The sequence below is a fragment of the Anolis sagrei genome, chromosome 9 (assembly GCF_037176765.1).
Source record: "Anolis sagrei isolate rAnoSag1 chromosome 9, rAnoSag1.mat, whole genome shotgun sequence".
NCBI classification, from domain to species: domain Eukaryota; kingdom Metazoa; phylum Chordata; class Lepidosauria; order Squamata; family Dactyloidae; genus Anolis; species Anolis sagrei.
The window spans coordinates 10608226-10626044 of NC_090029.1; the positions used below are offsets into that span (position 1 = coordinate 10608226).

At 43.9% G+C, this 17819-nt stretch overlaps 1 protein-coding gene across 2 annotated transcripts in view; it reads right to left on the reverse strand.

Moving 5' to 3' along the window:
- The window catches only part of HMG20A (high mobility group 20A), a 131161-nt gene that overhangs the window by 19406 nt on the left and 93936 nt on the right, over positions 1-17819 (reverse strand). For both annotated transcript variants that reach the window (XM_067471270.1, XM_067471269.1), the window contains exons 7-9: positions 7512-7587; positions 7205-7420; positions 2930-3073 (exon numbers count right to left, since the gene is read on the reverse strand). In XM_067471270.1, coding sequence (XP_067327371.1) covers positions 2937-3073; positions 7205-7420; positions 7512-7587 — 429 coding nt within the window. In that variant the 3' untranslated portion in view covers positions 2930-2936. The remainder of the gene's footprint in view (positions 1-2929; positions 3074-7204; positions 7421-7511; positions 7588-17819) is intronic.

A 17819-nucleotide genomic window follows, 5' to 3' on the forward strand; every position in this document is an offset into this window, starting at 1 on the left:
CTTTATCTTGGCCTTTCCTTCTCAATGGTTTGGGTATGAACACCCATGCCTGTGTCCCAAAATTCCTTAAATGCCCTAATGGAGGCTTCTTGCCATATAACATAAAATAAGGAGTGTTCTGAATAGGCTCACACCAGAGTCTATTAATTAAATAACATGCAGTCATTACTGCTTCTCCCCATAGATTTTGAGATAATCCAGAATCTTCTAACAAAGAATCTTTCACTATTTGAACTTTTCTTACTAGTCTTTCTATCTTTCCATTTTCTGCACTTTGATAAGCACATGTGAGTCTGTGCTTTATCCCCTCTTTCTTCAGAAAATTTTCTAAACTATTTGAGGTAAACTCTCCTCCTCTGTCAGTTTGGAGAGCCTTTATTCCTACTCCAAATTGTCTCTTTACATATGCCACCCAATTCTTAATACTCTCAAAAACTTCACTCTTTTGTTTCAACAAAAAACACCAAGAAAAACAAGAATAGTCATCTAATATACACAGTATATAACAGGCTCCACCCTTACTCGGTTGAAACGGTCCGATTAAATCAGCATGTACTAACTGAAACTTTTCTTCTGAGTTTCTTAAACTTTTCTTACTAATTGGGGCTGACTGTGCTTTAGTTTTCTTGCATACATTACAATCTAGAAACTTCGTGCAATTTTTAAATTTTATACCTTCACTAAACTCTGGCATTTTATACAACACTTTGAAACTTGGGTGACCTAATGTTCTATGTAAATCATGAATGCATCCCTGGTGTAATGGAGCATTCTTACTTACTACATTTACATCACTTGTGTTACCTCCTGAAGTTAACACATACAAATCCCCTTGTAATACACCAGTTCCACATAACTTATTCCCTTTCAAAATTCTGACTTTTCCTCCAGAAAAAATAACTTCATAACCTTCTTTATCCAGTTTTCCAACTGATAATAAATTGTAATCAATCTCTGGAACTAAAAATACATTCCTTAATGTTTTACCCAAATGCTTAACATAAACTTCCCCTTGTCCCTGTACTTTGTACTGTTTTCCATCTGCAAGGGTAACATTTGAACATTTAGGATTTACAGGATTACAAATCAAATTTTTGTTGTTCACTATATGCTGTGAACATCCAGAGTCCACGTAAAATATGTCTTCATCTGTTGGACTCCCTTGGGACTTCACAATGCTGACATGCGAGGAACTCCTCCTCTGGTTCACCTTCTTCCATCCTTGCTTCTTCTGCTGCTGCTTTGGACAATTCCTCTTTAAATGTTTTGGAGACCCACAATTGTAGCACCTTCTCACCACACAAACTTTCTCTGTCTCCTCCTCGAGTGCAACTCCGGCTGACTGCTTTCCTTGAGAACGCCCTGCTGTGTTTGCAGTCTCCAGGCAACGATCCTTTCGCCTTTCCCAATCAGCAAGAAGTCTAGCAGAAATATATTGGAGGTTTAATTGTGCTTGTGGGAGTGATTCCAAAGGAATTTACTATCCCATCAAACGAATCATCCAAAGATGACAGGACAATGAAACATTTGTTTGGCTCTGTGAGATGAAAGTCTCTCTCCTCCAATTGCAAAAACAAACTCTGCAATATCTGCAAATGGTCTTTCAGACTTTCATTCTTCTCCAATCTCTTCCTGTAAAGTCGCCTTGCCAGTACAGCCACTGTTGCTGCCGAACTAGAAGCATGTACTTCTCTGAGTCTCACCCAAATTGCGTTGGGAGTTGGCAGGCTGCTTATATGAACCAATTGTTCATCATCAACTCCTAACATCAGAGTAGACCTTGCTCTTTCCAGAGCTCTCAGCTGCTCTGCTGTAGCTGGCTGCTGCACTGGGTTCTCTGTACATTCCCACAAGGATTCTCTCCTTAAATAACTTTCCATCCTGACTTTCCAAATGGAATAGTTATTGCCATTTAACCGGGCCATAGGGAAAGCAAAATTCATTCCAGTATCCATCTTCTTGTTTTGCCAATAAAACACACAATGCAAAACCAAAAATGTCTTCAAAACTGGAACTGGAGAAAAATAATATCCAACTGGGCAATCTGGTCAGACTGGGCAAGCTGGGCAGACTGGGCAAGCTGGGCAGACTGGGCAAGCTGGGCCCATAACCTGTTGCGGTTTGTTAGTTTATATGGAAGCTACCCAGCAGCCTTCCCAGCTCCAGATCCCAAATTGAATTACACAGAGTATAAAAGGAAAAAATGTCTTTACTCTGGAGTAGTTAATACATGTAGCTTTATAAAGAAAAATACAGTAGCCTTGAAAACACATTGTCCATCATTGTCCATCGCAGGAGAAAAGAAACTTACAACACAATGTATTAATCTGCTTCTTTCCAGCAATCTCTGTGGAGTAGTCCCATCTCTGATCACTCCATCTCACCTACTACTTGCATCAAGAAAAACCTTCACCTGATATACATTCACCTTAACTTGATTGCTACATTGTCCATGTGTTCTTCCTCAACACACATATAAGCAAGAGATGATTCTTGTCAAGACTTACAAAATCATTTACTGTAACAAATGCCTACCAAGCCCTTCCAGTATTTTCTGTTGGTCAAGGGAGTTCTTTCACAGATTTGAAAGAGACCCTTAAAAAAGGACTATGATACGTTGCATATTCCAGGGTAGGCAAACCAGACACTCTCCACATCAACACTGACAAAGAAACAACAAGAAATACTGTTTACTCACAAGCATCAAGGAATTACATAGAATTACATACACTTTCTCATTACTTTATTTTCCAGATCACCAGACTGGGCCACAGCAACGCGTGGCAGGGGACAGTTAGTAAATAAATAAAAATAGCGCTATCAACATACACTTGCAGAATCTACTTTCAAAAATTAGTGATTTTAGTTACCAGAAACTTTTCAACACAGCCCTTGCGAGAAACTGTAAGAGGTCAGGTAAGAAACTCACCAGGGTGCTAGCGTTCAAGGCGGTTCACAACCTCCCGAACGGTGACAATAAGATTCTCATTCTCCTGTGGATTCGCCAAGATAATGTTGTGCAGCCGATTCATATAAGCATCTATAGTGTCCATTGTGGGGGTTTCTCCACTTCCTGTAAGACATAAAACAGAAAAAAAATAGAACACAGCAGGGGGGGAAAACTGCAGCAGTGCTATTATTACAAGAGAGGCAAATACTAATCAAAGAGATAATAGGTGAGGTCTTTCAAAGCACAAGGTACTTCAACTGAGTACAGTTCACATAGGTCCAGAGCTTAGATAATATCATGATAAAACTGAAGGACTTTTTTTTTTATTATAATGTGTCTATGCCCTGTTAATGGGCTTTCAAGGTTCAGCAGCCACTGCCATACATGTTGGGCAATGGGCTTATTAACAAAAGACCCTCCTCATAAATTATTTGTCGTGTCAGAGCAACCAGTCCATTATATTACATTTCTAACTGAACAAAGCAAACAAACAGAAAACTACACAACTTGTGAATTTGGTAGCTGGTTAAATGTCCCTTGACCAGTATCTGGTCACTTGGAGTGCTTCCAGTGTTGCTGCAAGAAGGTCCTCCATTGTGCATGTGGCAGGGCTCAGGCTGCATTGCAGCAGGTGGTCAGTGGTTTGCTCTTCTCCACACTCGCATGTCGAGGATTCTACTTTGTGGCCCCATTTCTGAAGGTTGGCTCTGCATCTCGTGGTGCCAGAGCGCAGTCTGTTCAATGCCTTCCAAGTCGCCCAGTCCTCTGTGTGCCCAGGAGGGAGTCTCTCATTTGGTATCAGCCATTGGTTGAGGTGCTGGGTTTGAGCCTGCCACTTTTTGACTCTCGCTTGCTGAGGTGTTCCAGCGAGTGTCTCTGTAGATATTAGAAAACTATGTCTAGATTTAAGTTGTTGGCGTGCTGGCTGATACCCAAACGGGATGAGCTGGAGATGTCTCTGCCTTGGTCCTTTCACTATTGGCTGCAACTTCCCGGCGGATGTCAGGTGGTGCAATACCGGCTAAGCAGTGTAATTTCTCCAGTGGTGTAGGGCGCAGACACCCCGTGACAATGCGGCATGTCTCATTAAGAGCCACATCCACTGTTTTAGTATGGTGAGATGTGTTCCACACTGGGCATGCATACTCAGCAGCAGAGTAGCACAGCGCAAGGGCAGATGTCTTCACTGTATCTGGTTGCGATCCCCAGGTTGTGCCAGTCAGCTTTCGTATGATATTGTTTCTAGCACCCACTTTTTTCTTGATGTTCAGGCAGTGCTTCCGGTAGGTAATAGCACGGTCCAGAGTGACTCCCAGGTATTTGGGTGCGCTGCAACGCTCCAGTGGGATTCCTTCCCAGGTGATCTTCAGAGCTCGGGATGCTTCTCTATTCTTGAGATGAAAGGCACATGTCTGTGTTTTAGATGGGTTAGGGATCATAAATGCACAGCAGAGTAACTTATTAGCAGCAACGTGACCCAGCAAGTAGCCCAAAGTGATAAAAAGAACAAAAAAACACACAGACCAATGTTATCTCTTCCTTAGGAGGCTTTTCTTTATAGCAAAAGAATATGGTTGCACTATTTATAATAATAATAATAATAATAATAATAATAATAATAATAAATTTTATTTCTACCCCGCCACATCTCCCCAAAGGGGACTCGGAGCGGCTTACATGGGGCCAAGCCCGGACAACATAATACAGCAATAAAATCAAAGCATATACAAGAAAAAGTGTTCTTGCCATACATCAAGGGAACTACTGACCGCATAAGGAAACTGATGAGGAAACACAACATACAAACCACTTACAGACCCACCAAGAAAATCCAACAAATGCTACGTTCAGCAAAGGACAAGAGGGATCCTCTCACCTGTGCAGGAGTCTACCGTATACCATGCAGCTGTGGACAAGTCTACAGAGGGACCACCAAACGCAGCGCCCAGACACGCATCAAGGAACATGAAAGGCACTGCAGACTACTCCAACCAGAGAAGTCAGCCATAGCAGAGCACCTGATGAACCAACCTGGACACAGCATATTATTTGAGAACACAGAAGTGCTGGACCACTCTCACAACCGCCATTTCAGACTACACAGAGAAGCCATTGAAATCCACAAGAAGCATGTGGACAATTTCAACAGAGAGGAAGAAACCATGAAAATGAACAAAATCTGGCTACCAGTATTAAAAAACTCAAAAATTACAACAGCAAAACAACAGAGGGGAAACAAACAGGCACATAAAATCACTCTCAACAAAAGATTCCCCCCAGGCACTTCCAAGCTATTGAATGCTAATCAAGGTGATCAGCTGAAACATTCACAGCTAGCCCCAGCAGACAAAAGTCCTTTGATGTATTGTCGAAGGCTTTCATGGCCGGAATCACTCAGTTCTTGTGGGTTTTTTCGGGCTATATGGCCATGTTCTAGAGGCATTTCTCCTGACGTTTCGCCTGCATCTATGGCAAGCTTCCTCAGAGGTGAGGTCCTTTGTCTCACCCTGGTCATTCCACAGATATATAAACCCATTTTTCCTACTTCCAACAGACCTCACTACCTCTGAGGATGCTTGCCATAGATGCAGGCGAAACGTCAGGAGAAAAATTGCCTCCAGAACATGGCCATATAGCCCGGAAAAACCTACAACAACCCAATCAAAAGCAATGTTCAAAAAACATAAAATATAATCCAAGGTACTGATTATCCAGACAGGAATCAACCAAGAAGCAAGAACTGTCCAGACGCTGCTAGTCAACTTGAAAAGCTAGAAAAAACCATGAAGATGAGACCACTTGAACAGGAATTCCATGAGGCTTGTGCTTGGTTTCCAAACGATGCCTGATCTGACAAGATTTTCTAAAGGCAAACTTTAAATCCCAAAAACTGGTTTTGTTTTCCTCCAGTCTTTGACCTTAACTGGTGAATTCTTTCAGATCTACGTAAACATTGGGCCGCTTGTCAATTCTGGCTAATCTCCAGCCGCCGACTGCTTATCTGACTCTTCATTAACTTTACCAGGTGCCAGTCTGTTTTCCAAACTAGAATCTGAAGAACTCACAGGTGGGAGGAATAAACCTTCCTCCCAAGGACTGACATAAACATTCTCATGAGAATCTGTCCTTTGCACTGAAGCCTCTCTGTCAGTGTCTGCATGAAACTTATTGACCAAAGTGTCTCCATCTTGCACCTCAGAGTCAGTCCCAGCATCCCCATATCAGAATCAACAGGGGACTGATTTCCCTCCTCATTACCCACATCAGACACAGAAACATCAGGAGTCCGAAACACAATCAAAGGTTGAATCACAGGCTGAGTCCCAACAGATAAACAGCTTTGCTCTCACAGAGCCTTTTCTCACACTAAACGTACACAGGAGCTTCACACAGTAGCCTTTTATATACAGCAATTTTCACACTGGAGCTTTACACACGAGGCCTTCAACCTGAGGTTTCTGTCATCGAAGCCTTCTCATACTAAGCCTTTTCACACACTGAGGCCAACTATCTCTGAGGCCTACCTCACACTGAGGCCTACTAAAACTGAGGCATTCTCATACTGAGGTCTCTCAGACTGAAGCCTCTTTCATAGGCAGGGGGCCACTGCTGAGAAGGCCTTGTCTCTCATCCCCATCAACCGTGTTTGCAATAGCGGTGGGATCGAGAGCAGGGCCTCTCCTGAAGATCTTAAACTTCATGATGGTTCGTGGCAGGAGGTACGTTCGGACACGTAGTCTGGGCCAGAACTGTTTAGGGCTTTAAAGGTTAAAACCAGCACCTTGAATTGTGCTCGGAAGCTGATCGGTAGCCAGTGGAGTTGGCGTAACAAAGGAGTTGTATGTTTCCTATATATCGCTCCGGTGAGCAACCTGGCTGCCAACCGCTGGACTAGTTGAAGCTTCCGGGCAGTCTTCAAAGGCAGCCCCACATAGAGTGCATTGCAGTAGTCTATTTGGGATGTAACAAGAGCATGGACCACTGTGGCCAAGTCAGACTTCTCAAGGAATGGGCTAGTTAATGTTTAATATTTCTGACAACACAAGCAATAGAGAGAGAATATCCATATTATGGAGAATGGGTGTGCAAAAGGTTGGAACAGCCTGCTTTAAAATTCAAATTCTTTCCCACGAGCAGGTCCCAATACTTATTTCCCAATATTTGACCTGTAGCATGCAGTCAGGAAAGTTCCCAGCCAGGTGGGATCCCCAGCTATTAAGGTTCAGAAAAGGTTCGGAGGCTATTAAGGTTCACCTGGTAATGGGACTCCGGCAAAGGTGCTGGCCAAAGCCTGCCGTAAGGTCTCCAGATGTTGCTGGAGCACAGTGTTGCGGCTGCGCTCCTGTATCACATCCACCTCCAGCTTCTCCACTGCCGTGCGCATGCTTTCCACATGCTTTTGCAGGGCGGCATTCCTCTCCTCAAACTCCATGTTGGATTTGCGCAGCTGGCGCAATTCGGCTTCCCGTGCTGTTGAGAACCCACAAGAGAAAGGCAGAATCATCTCTAGTCCATTCCTACAGACACGAGGCAGGGGACCTAGTCCCAATGTTATACTCACCTTTGCTGTGGTTCAGGAACTCTTCTGTGAAGATTGGGATATCAAAAACAGATCTCTCCTTCGTATCAGTTTCCTTCTGCAAACCAAACAACAACTGTGTCACACCCAGGTCATTATCGGCACGATAAATTAGTGCAAGCGCAAGGTGAGCAACCTATAACCCTCCGGATGCTGGACTGCAACTCCCATCATCCTTCCCCACCAGGTAGGACCGATGGGAGTTGCAGCCCAACAATATTTTGGGGACCATCCAGTTGTCCTACTCTGCTTATGTATTTTAATTTTAATTATGATTGTATTTTAATCTGTAATGTGTTTTATTATGGTTTAACTGTCTTAATAAGTTTTGTCATTATTGACTACATCTATTTCCTTTTTTGTCCTAATGTAACAGTAATAATAATACAATAATAATATACTTTATTTATATTCCACTTTTTCTCCCCAGAGGGACTCAGAGCGGATGACAATATACATATGTGTCGCAGCTAAGGATAGATTCACCTTGCTCAGAACACCACACCACACCAAAGCTGAAGGTTTTGTAGTTTATTGAAGAAAAACAAAGTCTTTAACATAAAAGTAGAGTTTCAATGGCAAAAGCAGAGTCTTAAATGCAAAGGCAAAGTTTCCAAAGTTCAATGGCAAACAAAATGAAGCATAATCCAAAGGCATTGATCAAACAAGAATCCATGGCAGCATGACAGAGTCACAAGGAGCCAAGAACAAGACAAAGTCCCAAGAAGCCAAGAGCACTGCCCAAAAGCCAAGGCAATCCAGAGAAGTTACAAGTGTGTTTGCAGAAGTTGCACTGACAAAGAGTTGACATCAAACAGCTCGTTTAATATACTGTCCCAGCATGAACGCATTCCTTTGACCTCTAACCTCTCATTAGCAAGCCTCGCACTGCGGCGAACCCTGAATTGCAAGCGATCCTCCCTATCTAAATCTGCAGAGCCTTCAAGGTCATATAGCTCATTAGCCTGTGAATTGGCAGCCTGAGAATCGGCCGGCTGAGAGCTCGCCTCCTCCACCTGCACCTGGGAAGTTTCACTAAGATCGGAACCATCTTCCAAAACATCCCTTGCCATGGGAAACTGAAACTCCGCTTCTTCAATATCAACATCGTCTGTATCAATAACAGGAACATGTTCAGGAATCTGAAATCCATCATCTTCTTCCTGAGGCTCCAGCTGAGCCACAACAATATGAGGCAAACATTCAATGCCTTTTTATACACACAATATACGATGACATACAACATAGCAAAAAGTAAAGTGTTTCCCCTTTTTCCATCTCTGGCAACTAGAGGCGATGCTCAACTCTGGCCACAGGGAGGTGCTCTTGTTCCATTTCCCATGCCGAGGAGCCTGTTGTCCACGGATATCCCCGACTGTGTTGCCAGCAAGTCTGCATATCTGCATGGGGTGCCCTTTTACCTTCCTGCCGAGGCGGTACTTATTGATCTACTCCCATTGCATGATTTTGAATTGCTAGGTTGGTAGGAGCTAGGGCTGACTGTTGAGAGTTCACCTCAAGTCATGTTTTGAACTGCCAACCTTCTGGTCAGCAGCTTTCCTGCAGCTAGCAGTTTAACCCACTGTGTTACTGTGGGTCTCTGTATGTTTTATACCTTGTTGTCAGTCGCTTTGAATCCCCGATGGGGGAGAAAAGTGGGATATTAATTAAACAACAACAACAACAATCACAACAACCACAATAAAGGAAGCTGATGATACCACTGATCATATCCTCAGCTGTTGCAAGAACATCACACAGATGGACTACAAACAGAGGCACAACTTTGTGGCCCAAATGATTCATTGGGACTTATGTCACAAGGACTACCTACCAAGCAGTAAAGAATTGGTGGGATTATAAGCCTGCAAAGGTAGTAGAAAATGAACATGCAAAAATACTGTGGGACTTTTGAATCCAGACTGACTAAGTGTTGAAACACAATACACCAGATACCACGATTGTGGAAAAGAAAAAAGTCTGGATTATTGATGTCGCCATACCAGATGACAGTCGCATTGAGAAAAACAACAGGAAAAACTCAGCCGCTATCAGGACCTCATAATTGAATGGCAAAGGTTCTGGCATCAACCAGTCCAGGTGGTCCCAGTGGTCAACCGGCATTTAGAAACAATCAACATCGAAAAAATCATGATCTATCAACTGCAAAAGGCCACCTTACTGCGTGCATCAAAATACATCACACAGTCCTAGATGCTTGGGAAGTGTTCAACTTGTGCTTTTGTGATACGAAATGCAGCATAGAGATCCCATTTACTGTGACATACTGTGTTTTTGTGTCAGTAAAATAATAATAATAATAATAATAATAATAATAATAATGACACGATATGAGGATTTAAAGATCTGTCGCAGCTCAGGATAGATTCACCTTGCTCACGACACCACCACACACCAAGGCTGTAGGTTTTGTAGTTTATTGAAGAAAAAGCAAAATCAAAAACATAGAAGTAAAGTTGCAAAAGTTCAATAACCAAAACAGAGTCTTAAATGCATAAGCAAAGTTCCCAAGATCCAAAGGCAAATAACATGAAGTATATTCCATTAGCATTAGTTAAACAAGAATCCATGGCAGCATGACATAGTCCGCAAAAATCAGGAGCAAAACCAAAGTCTCCAAGAGCTAGAAGCGTTTCCCAAAAGCCGAGGTAAATTTCAGAGAAGTTAACAGGGTATAAGCAACATTGCACTGACAACCGGCAGACTTCAATCAGACCGTTAAATATGTTTCCCCAACATGAAAGCATTATGTTGACCTCGAATTTCACGTTTGTTGGCAAGGTGCGCGCTTCGGCAAACCCTTAATTGCAAACAGTCTTCTCTAATCAAATCTCCATCTTCAAGGCCAGATCCCTCATTATCCTGAGACTGGTCACCCTAGGAACCGAGAGGCCCTGAACTCCCAGATGGGGCCGACTCATCCACCTGCAGCTGTGAAGTTTCACTATCTTTATCTAAAACAACATTCCTTTCCCTGGGGAACAGAAATGCCGTCTCTTCTTCAGAATCAACACTGTCTGCCTCAATAACAGGAACAGGTTCAGAAATCTGTAACCCATCATCCTCCTCGTCCTGAGGAAACTCAGGCTCAGAAAGCTCAGACTCAAAGTGAGCCACAACACTATCGAACTGCAAAGTCTCTGGCACAAGCTAGTAAAGGTGGTCCCAGTGGTGATTGGCACACTGGGTGCAGTGCCTCAAGACCTTGGTCTGCACTTAAACACAATCAGCGCTTTACAAAATTACCATCTGCCAGCTGCAAAAGGCTACCTGACTGGGATCTGCCAGCATTATTCGCCGATACATCACACAGTCCTAGACACTTGGGAAGTGTCCGACGTGTGATCCAGTTCAACAGCCAGCAGAGTGTCTGCTGTGGAGTCAAATAATAATAATAATAATAATAATAATAATAATAATAATAATAATAAAATCCAGGAGAGTGAATGGCCCCTTCTCTTTTTCCAGAGCTTTCCTGGAAACTTGTAAAACCAAACTGTTCAAATTTATGAATTATTGTCTGAGTTTTGCTTCTAGCTCTTCTCTCTTCTCTCTTCTCTCCCCCCCCCCCCACCCCGAACCCCTTCATTTTCCTTCTATGTCACGCTGTTTGAGACTCTTACTCAGCAGGCAGGAATTGTCTTATTTTTATTGATAATGCAAATGCTACTTTGGGGAGGCCTTTTGAGCCGAGGAACGGCACAACAATGCCTTTTAATAAAACAAACAAACATTAAGTGGAGGAAATGAGGCATGTTAGCAGCATTCCTTTGTTTTGCCCATTAAATGCTTCACTAAAGCGGCACCTACAAGGTGAGATAGGAAGCAAGCTTGCCCAGAAGGAAGTCCTACGAATACTTTGAAGAGAATGTGCTGAAGGGTAAACTGTTTCTGTTTTTTTTTCTCCATAGAGGGAAACTGATGGATTCGTTTCAATCTGTACAGCTTGAGATTGTGGACAAGATTCTTGGAGAGGCAAGAGCGACCACGTGCATCCCAGACCCCTCTGCCCATCCTGGCTTGTAAAGGAAGCCAGAGGGGATTGGCCGAGTGGATGAAGATGGTGGTTAATGTCTCCCTTCGGGAAGGCAACATTCCAGCCAAAACCAAGGTTACAACAACATCTGTTACAGAACTCCAGTATGCTGATGACAATGTCATCTGTGCACATTTAGAAGATCTACAAGCCACTCTAAACACCTTCGCAAAAGCTTGGCCTGTCATTGAACATAGAGAAAACCAAAGTGCTCTTCCAGCAATCACCAGCCAATCCCTTCCCAATGCCAGTGATACAGCTTAATGGTGTAACATTAGAAAAGGGTAGAGAAGGAAGGAAGGAGAGAAGGAGGGAGAGAAAGAGGGAAAGAAGGAGGGAAGGAGAGAAAGAAGGGTAGAGAAGGAAGGAAGGAGAGAAGGTGGGAGGGGAGGGAGAGAAAGTGGGAAAGAAGGAGGGAAGGAGAGAAAGAAGGAAAGAAAGAAAGAGAAGGAAGGAAGGAGAGAACGAGGGAAAGAAGGAGGGAAGGAGAGAAAAAAAGAAAGAAGGGTAGAGAAGGAAGGAGAGAAGGTGGGAGAGGAGGGAGAGAAAGTGGGAAAGAAGGAGGGAAGGAGAAAAAGAAGGAAAGAAAGAAAGAGAAGGAAGGAAGGAGAGAACGAGGGAAAGGAGGGAAGGATAGAAAAAAAGAAAGAAAGGTAGAGAAGGAAGGAAGGAGAGAAGGAGGGAGAGAAAGAGGGAAAGGAGGGAAGGAGAGAAAGAAGGGTAGAGAAGGATTGAAGGAGAGAAGGTGGGAGAGGAGGGAGAGAAAGTGGGAAAGAAGGAGGGAAGGAGAGAAAGAAGGAAAGAAAGAAAGAGAAGGAAGGAAGGAGAGAACGAGGGAAAGAAGGAGGGAAGGAGAGAGAAAAAGAAAGAAAGGTAGAGAAGGAAGGAAGGAGAGAAGGTGGGAGAGGAGGGAGAGAAAGTGGGAAAGAAGGAGGGAAGGAGAGAAAGAAGGAAAGAAAGAAAGAGAAGGAAGGAAGGAGAGAACGAGGGAAAGAAGGAGGGAAGGATAGAAAAAAAGAAAGAAAGGTAGAGAAGGAAGGAAGGAGAGAAGGAGGGAGAGAAAGAGGGAAAGAAGGAGGAAAGGAGAGAAAGAAGGGTAGAGAAGGATTGAAGGAGAGAAAGTGGGAGAGGAGGGAGAGAAAGTGGGAAAGAAGGAGGGAAGGAGAGAAAGAAGGAAAGAAAGAAAGAGAAGGAAGGAAGGAAGGAGAGAACGAGGGAAAGAAGGAGGGAAGGAGAGAGAGAAAGAAAGAAAGGTAGAGAAGGAAGGAAGGAGAGAAGGTGGGAGAGGAGGGAGAGAAAGTGGGAAAGAAGGAGGGAAGGAGAGAAAGAAAGAAAGAAAGAAGGAGGGAGGGTAGGAAGGAAGGAGGGAAGGAAGGAAACAAGGAAGGATGGAACCAAAGAGCAAAGGAAGTGAGAAAAGAAACAGGTAGAGAAGGAAGAAAGAAGAAGAGAAAGAAAAAGAAGGAAGGAAAGAGGGAGGGAAGGAAGGAGTGAAAGAAAGAAGGAGAAGGAGGGAGGGAAGGCTTGCCACAGCAACGCGTGGCGGGTACAGCTAGTAATAAATAAATAAATAAATAAGCTGCACTGGTCAAATTTTTTCGAGTTTTGGAGACGCACACCAATGATACAGAACGGATGGCGGCACAGTACAAATTCTTTAATCATCTCCTACGTCTTTGTTTTCCCTTTCCAATCGCCGGCAGTTGCTTCAGGACAAGCATCCATCAGGGTCGCTTATGTCCTCTTATGAACACATATGCTCAGTCCGATGGCACATGGCGGAGGAGGCTTGCCCTAAATCATCCACGGCCAAGCAAAAGGTGTCTCCAAAGTGCTGTTTGGAGGCATTTGCTGAAATATCATTGTAATGAGGCTTTATCGTCCATCCCCAGCTGTGACCGGTTTAGAAGGGAGGCTTGAAGAAGGCCATCTGCTCCCTCGGAGGTCACTCTTTCAAGGACAGCTCCCGCCTTGAGTTCCGAGGGCAGTCGCCACATTGATTTATCTCTGGCAAGGAACAATAAAATGGGAGCTGAAGGACCAAGCGGGCATAACTCTGAAAGAGCGGCGCTCCGATCCCTGGATGGGCTTTTCTCACCTTTAATTTGTTGTGTCAAAGACGGAGGCTTCTGCTTTTATTGCTATGGTGTTTGACCTTTTTCTCAAATCTCAGCTGGCTCTGGAAGGCACTATTAGCCAAGCTAAAGGTGGGTGAAAATATAAGACATTGCCTTCCGGCCTCCATACTCCCCATAGGACTAACAGCACATTTGCAGGAGTCATTAAAGCATCCTTTCAAAATCAAAGCCCCAGGGCCACAGATGGATAGATTATCCTAAAGCAAAAGCTACTTCCAGATTTGTTCAAAAACACAACAAATTAAGTAGAGAGGATAACAAGCTAATATTGAGAAGGTTTGCAATTATAAACCTTCTCAATTCCTGGATGACACCGACTATCTAGATCATAGGCTTGGGTAACAACAGAAAAATTTGTTTCTAAACTCGTTTCGTTTTTAGGGGTCCATTGTGTTTTGTTTTTTTAAAGAATTCCGAATTTTTTCTTTAAAAAATTTCGAAATTTACGAAATTTCGTAAATTTCGAATCGATTCGTTAATGGCGGACGCGATTGCACAATATGCTAAAAAAACCTCCAAATGGGACAGGGCGAACTTCTGAAGCTTCCCTCTCCCTCTGTTGTTGACTGTTGGTGTGATAAAACAAACAACAACTATATTATATTATATTATTATATATTATATTATATTATTATAATATTATATATATTATATATTATATTATTGTATATTATATTATTATATATTATATTATAATATTATTATATATTTTATTATTATATTATATTATTAAATATTATATTATTATTATATTATTATATTATATATTATTATATTATATATTATTATATTATATTATTATAATATTATTATATTATATTATTGTATATTATATTATTATAATATATTGTATTATATATTATTATATTATATTACGAAAATAATTACGAAATAATTACAAAAATTGGAAAAATTGTTTCAATTCTTAATTACTCCTCACACTATTCCTGCATGGCTCAATACAGGATCGTAAGCTAATTTAAATACGAATTAATAACGAATTACGAAATTAACGAACGAAACCGCCCAAGCCTACTAGATCAGGGGTACTCAATTTTTTTAAACTGGGGGCCAGTTCACTGTCCCTCAGACCGTTGGAGGGCCGGACTATAGTTTTTTTAAAAAAAAAATCAATTAAAAAATTCCTATGCACATTGCACATATCTTATTTTGCTGTGTGGAAGGGTTCTTTCTAGCCCTCTTTAGGCAGTAATTCCAGGAGCAGAGAATGGGAAATCTTCCTATTTCTAGTCTGAACAAAATCTGGCTACCAGTATTTAAAAAAAAACTCTAAAATTATAACTGTAAATAAAGAACAACACTCAAACACAGGGGAACTCCAGACAAGAAACAATCAGGGCCAGCTAATCACCTCTCAAGAAAGGATTCTCCCTACAAACTGTCAGGCTATGAAATGGTAATCAAGGTGGCCAATTGAAACAGTCATACCTACCTCCAACAGACAAGAGTTCTTTCTCCCACCCTGGATCTTCCACAATTTTCCTAGTTAAAGGTTTTCCTCTGACATGAAGTCCAGTTGTGTCTGACTCTGGGGTGTAGTGCTCATCTGCATTTCTAAGTCGAAGAGCCGATGTTGTCCATAGACACCTCCAAAGTCATGTGGCCGGCATGACTGCATGGAGCGCCGGGGCAGCCTCCCTTGGCTGGCTTACGCTGCCCATCAGGCCTGACGGGCAGCATGAGCCTGCCAAGGGAGAACCAGCCCCAAGCGGCCTACTTGCGCATAAAGCACCTCACGGGGTGCTTTACGCTTGAGTAGGCCACGCGGAGCAGCTGCCCTTGGCTGGCTCACGATGCCCATTGGGCCTGATGGATAGCGTGAGCCTGCCAAGGGAGGGGCACTGTGTGGGTGGGGTGCTCCTCCTCCGTGGGCTGGATACAGGCATGTAGCCGGGGGGGGGGGCCTCGGGGGGCTTCAGCCCCCCCCCCCGAAATTTTCATGGTGGTTCGCAAAAAGGCCTTAATGGTGCATTATTTAAACTGTTATGTTTATTCATATCATGATCTGATCACCCTACTCAATATATCCCATATGCATGAGGGTATTGGGGTAACGATACAAAAGGTTTGCTAGGCTAGCCCCTCTTTCACTCAGACTCAGCTCCCCCCCGAAACTCAGCCCCCCCCCGAAACCCCCCCTGAAAAAAAATTCAGCCCCCCCCCCCGAAACAAAATCCTGGCTACGGGCCTGGCTGGATAAGTGCCCTTGGCGGACTGGAAGTGGCCCGCGGGCCGTAGTTTGGGGACCCCTGATCTAGAGCCATCACAGTCTAATTTTAGACCTGGCCATGGTACTGAGATGGCTTTGGTCACCTTGGTGAATGACCTCCAAAGAGAACGACAGGGGGATTGTGTCCCTGTTGGTTCTCCTAGATATCTCACCAGCGTTCGATACCATCGAACATGGTATCCTTCTAGGGTGGCTCTCTGGAATAGGTCTCGGGGGCATTGCACTGAAGTGGCTCTGCTACTTCCTGGAGGGTCGCTCCCAGTTGGTGAAGCTGGGGGATACCTGCTCGGACCCATGGCCTTTGACATGTGGGATTCCGCAAGGTTCCATTCTGCCCCCCATGCCTTTCAATATCTACATGAAACCCCTGGATGAGGTTATCCGGAGATTTGGAGTGGGGTGCCATCTCTACACAGATGACACCCAACTCTACTACTCATTTCCGCCAAATCCCAAGGAAGCCTCCCAACCTTGAACCAGTGTCTGACTGCCGTGATGGACTGGATGAGAGCTAACAGGTTGAAGCTTAATCCAGACAAGACAGAGGTCCTCCTGGTCAGTTGCGGGGCCAACCGGGGTATTGGGTGGCAACCTGTGCTCGACGGGGTTACACTCCCCCTGAGGGCACAGGTCCATAGCTTGGGGGTCCTCCTGGACTCAACGCTGTCACTTGATGCTCAGGTGTCAGCGGTGGCCGGGAGGGCCTTTGCACAACTCAAACTTATGCACCAGCTGCGACCATACCTCGTGAAGTCTGACATGGCCAGGGCGGTCCACACCTTGCTTACATCCAAACTGGACTATTGCAATGCGCTCTACGTGGGGCTGCCCTTGAAGATGGCCCGGAAGTTTGAACTGGTACAACAGGCAGCAGCCAGGCTCCTTACTGGAGCAAACTATAGGGAGCATACAACATCCCTATTAAAACAGCTTCATTGGCTGCCGATAAGTTGCCGAGCCAAATTCAAGGTGCAGGTCATGATCTATAAAGTCCTAAATGGTTCGGGCCCCGCCTATATCCACGATCGCATCTCCTATGAACCGGCACGAGCTCTAAGATCTGCCGGGGAGGCCCTCCTCTCGGTCCCACTATCGTCTCAAGTGCGGTTGGTGGGGACGAGAGAGAAGGCCTTCTCAGTGGTGGCCCCCCGCCTCTGGAACGCCCTTCCAAGGGAAATAAGACAGGTCCCATCCCTCCCCTCCTTTCGTAAGAGCTTGAAGACCTGGTGGTTTCAACAAGCCTTTGAAAATGACCAGTTGTAACTCAGCCCTATACATTGTCGAATACAGCCTAATTCTCCTACCAATTATCCAGATAATTTCCTCTAATCGGCCCCGGAATGAATACTGGCAACTGAGATCTGCATAGTTAAAACCATGGTATTCCTCATAGTATCCTAGGAATGCGAGAACTGGACCATAAGGAAGACTAAGCCAAGGAAGAGAGATCCTTTTGAACTGTGGTGCTGGAGGAAAATTCTGAGAGTGCCTTGGACCGCAAGAAGATCCAACCAGTCCATATTTCAGGAGATAAAGCCCGACTACTCACTGGAGGGAAGGAGATGAGAGGCAAAGCAGTGATTGGTCTAAGTCAATGCTATCTGTACAAGTTAGGGACGGCTCAAACAGGTCTCTTTTTTTGTCCTTGCTGCCACCATACATTAAATTAAAAATGCCAGGGATTAATCCTGGGATGTGTTGACGAAGGATTTCATGGCCAGAATCACTGGGTTGCTGTGAGTTTTCCGGGCTGTGTGGCTATGTTCCAGAAGCATTCTCTCCTGACATTTTGCCCACATCTATGGCAGACATCCTCTGAGGTTGTTATTATATTATTATTTGTT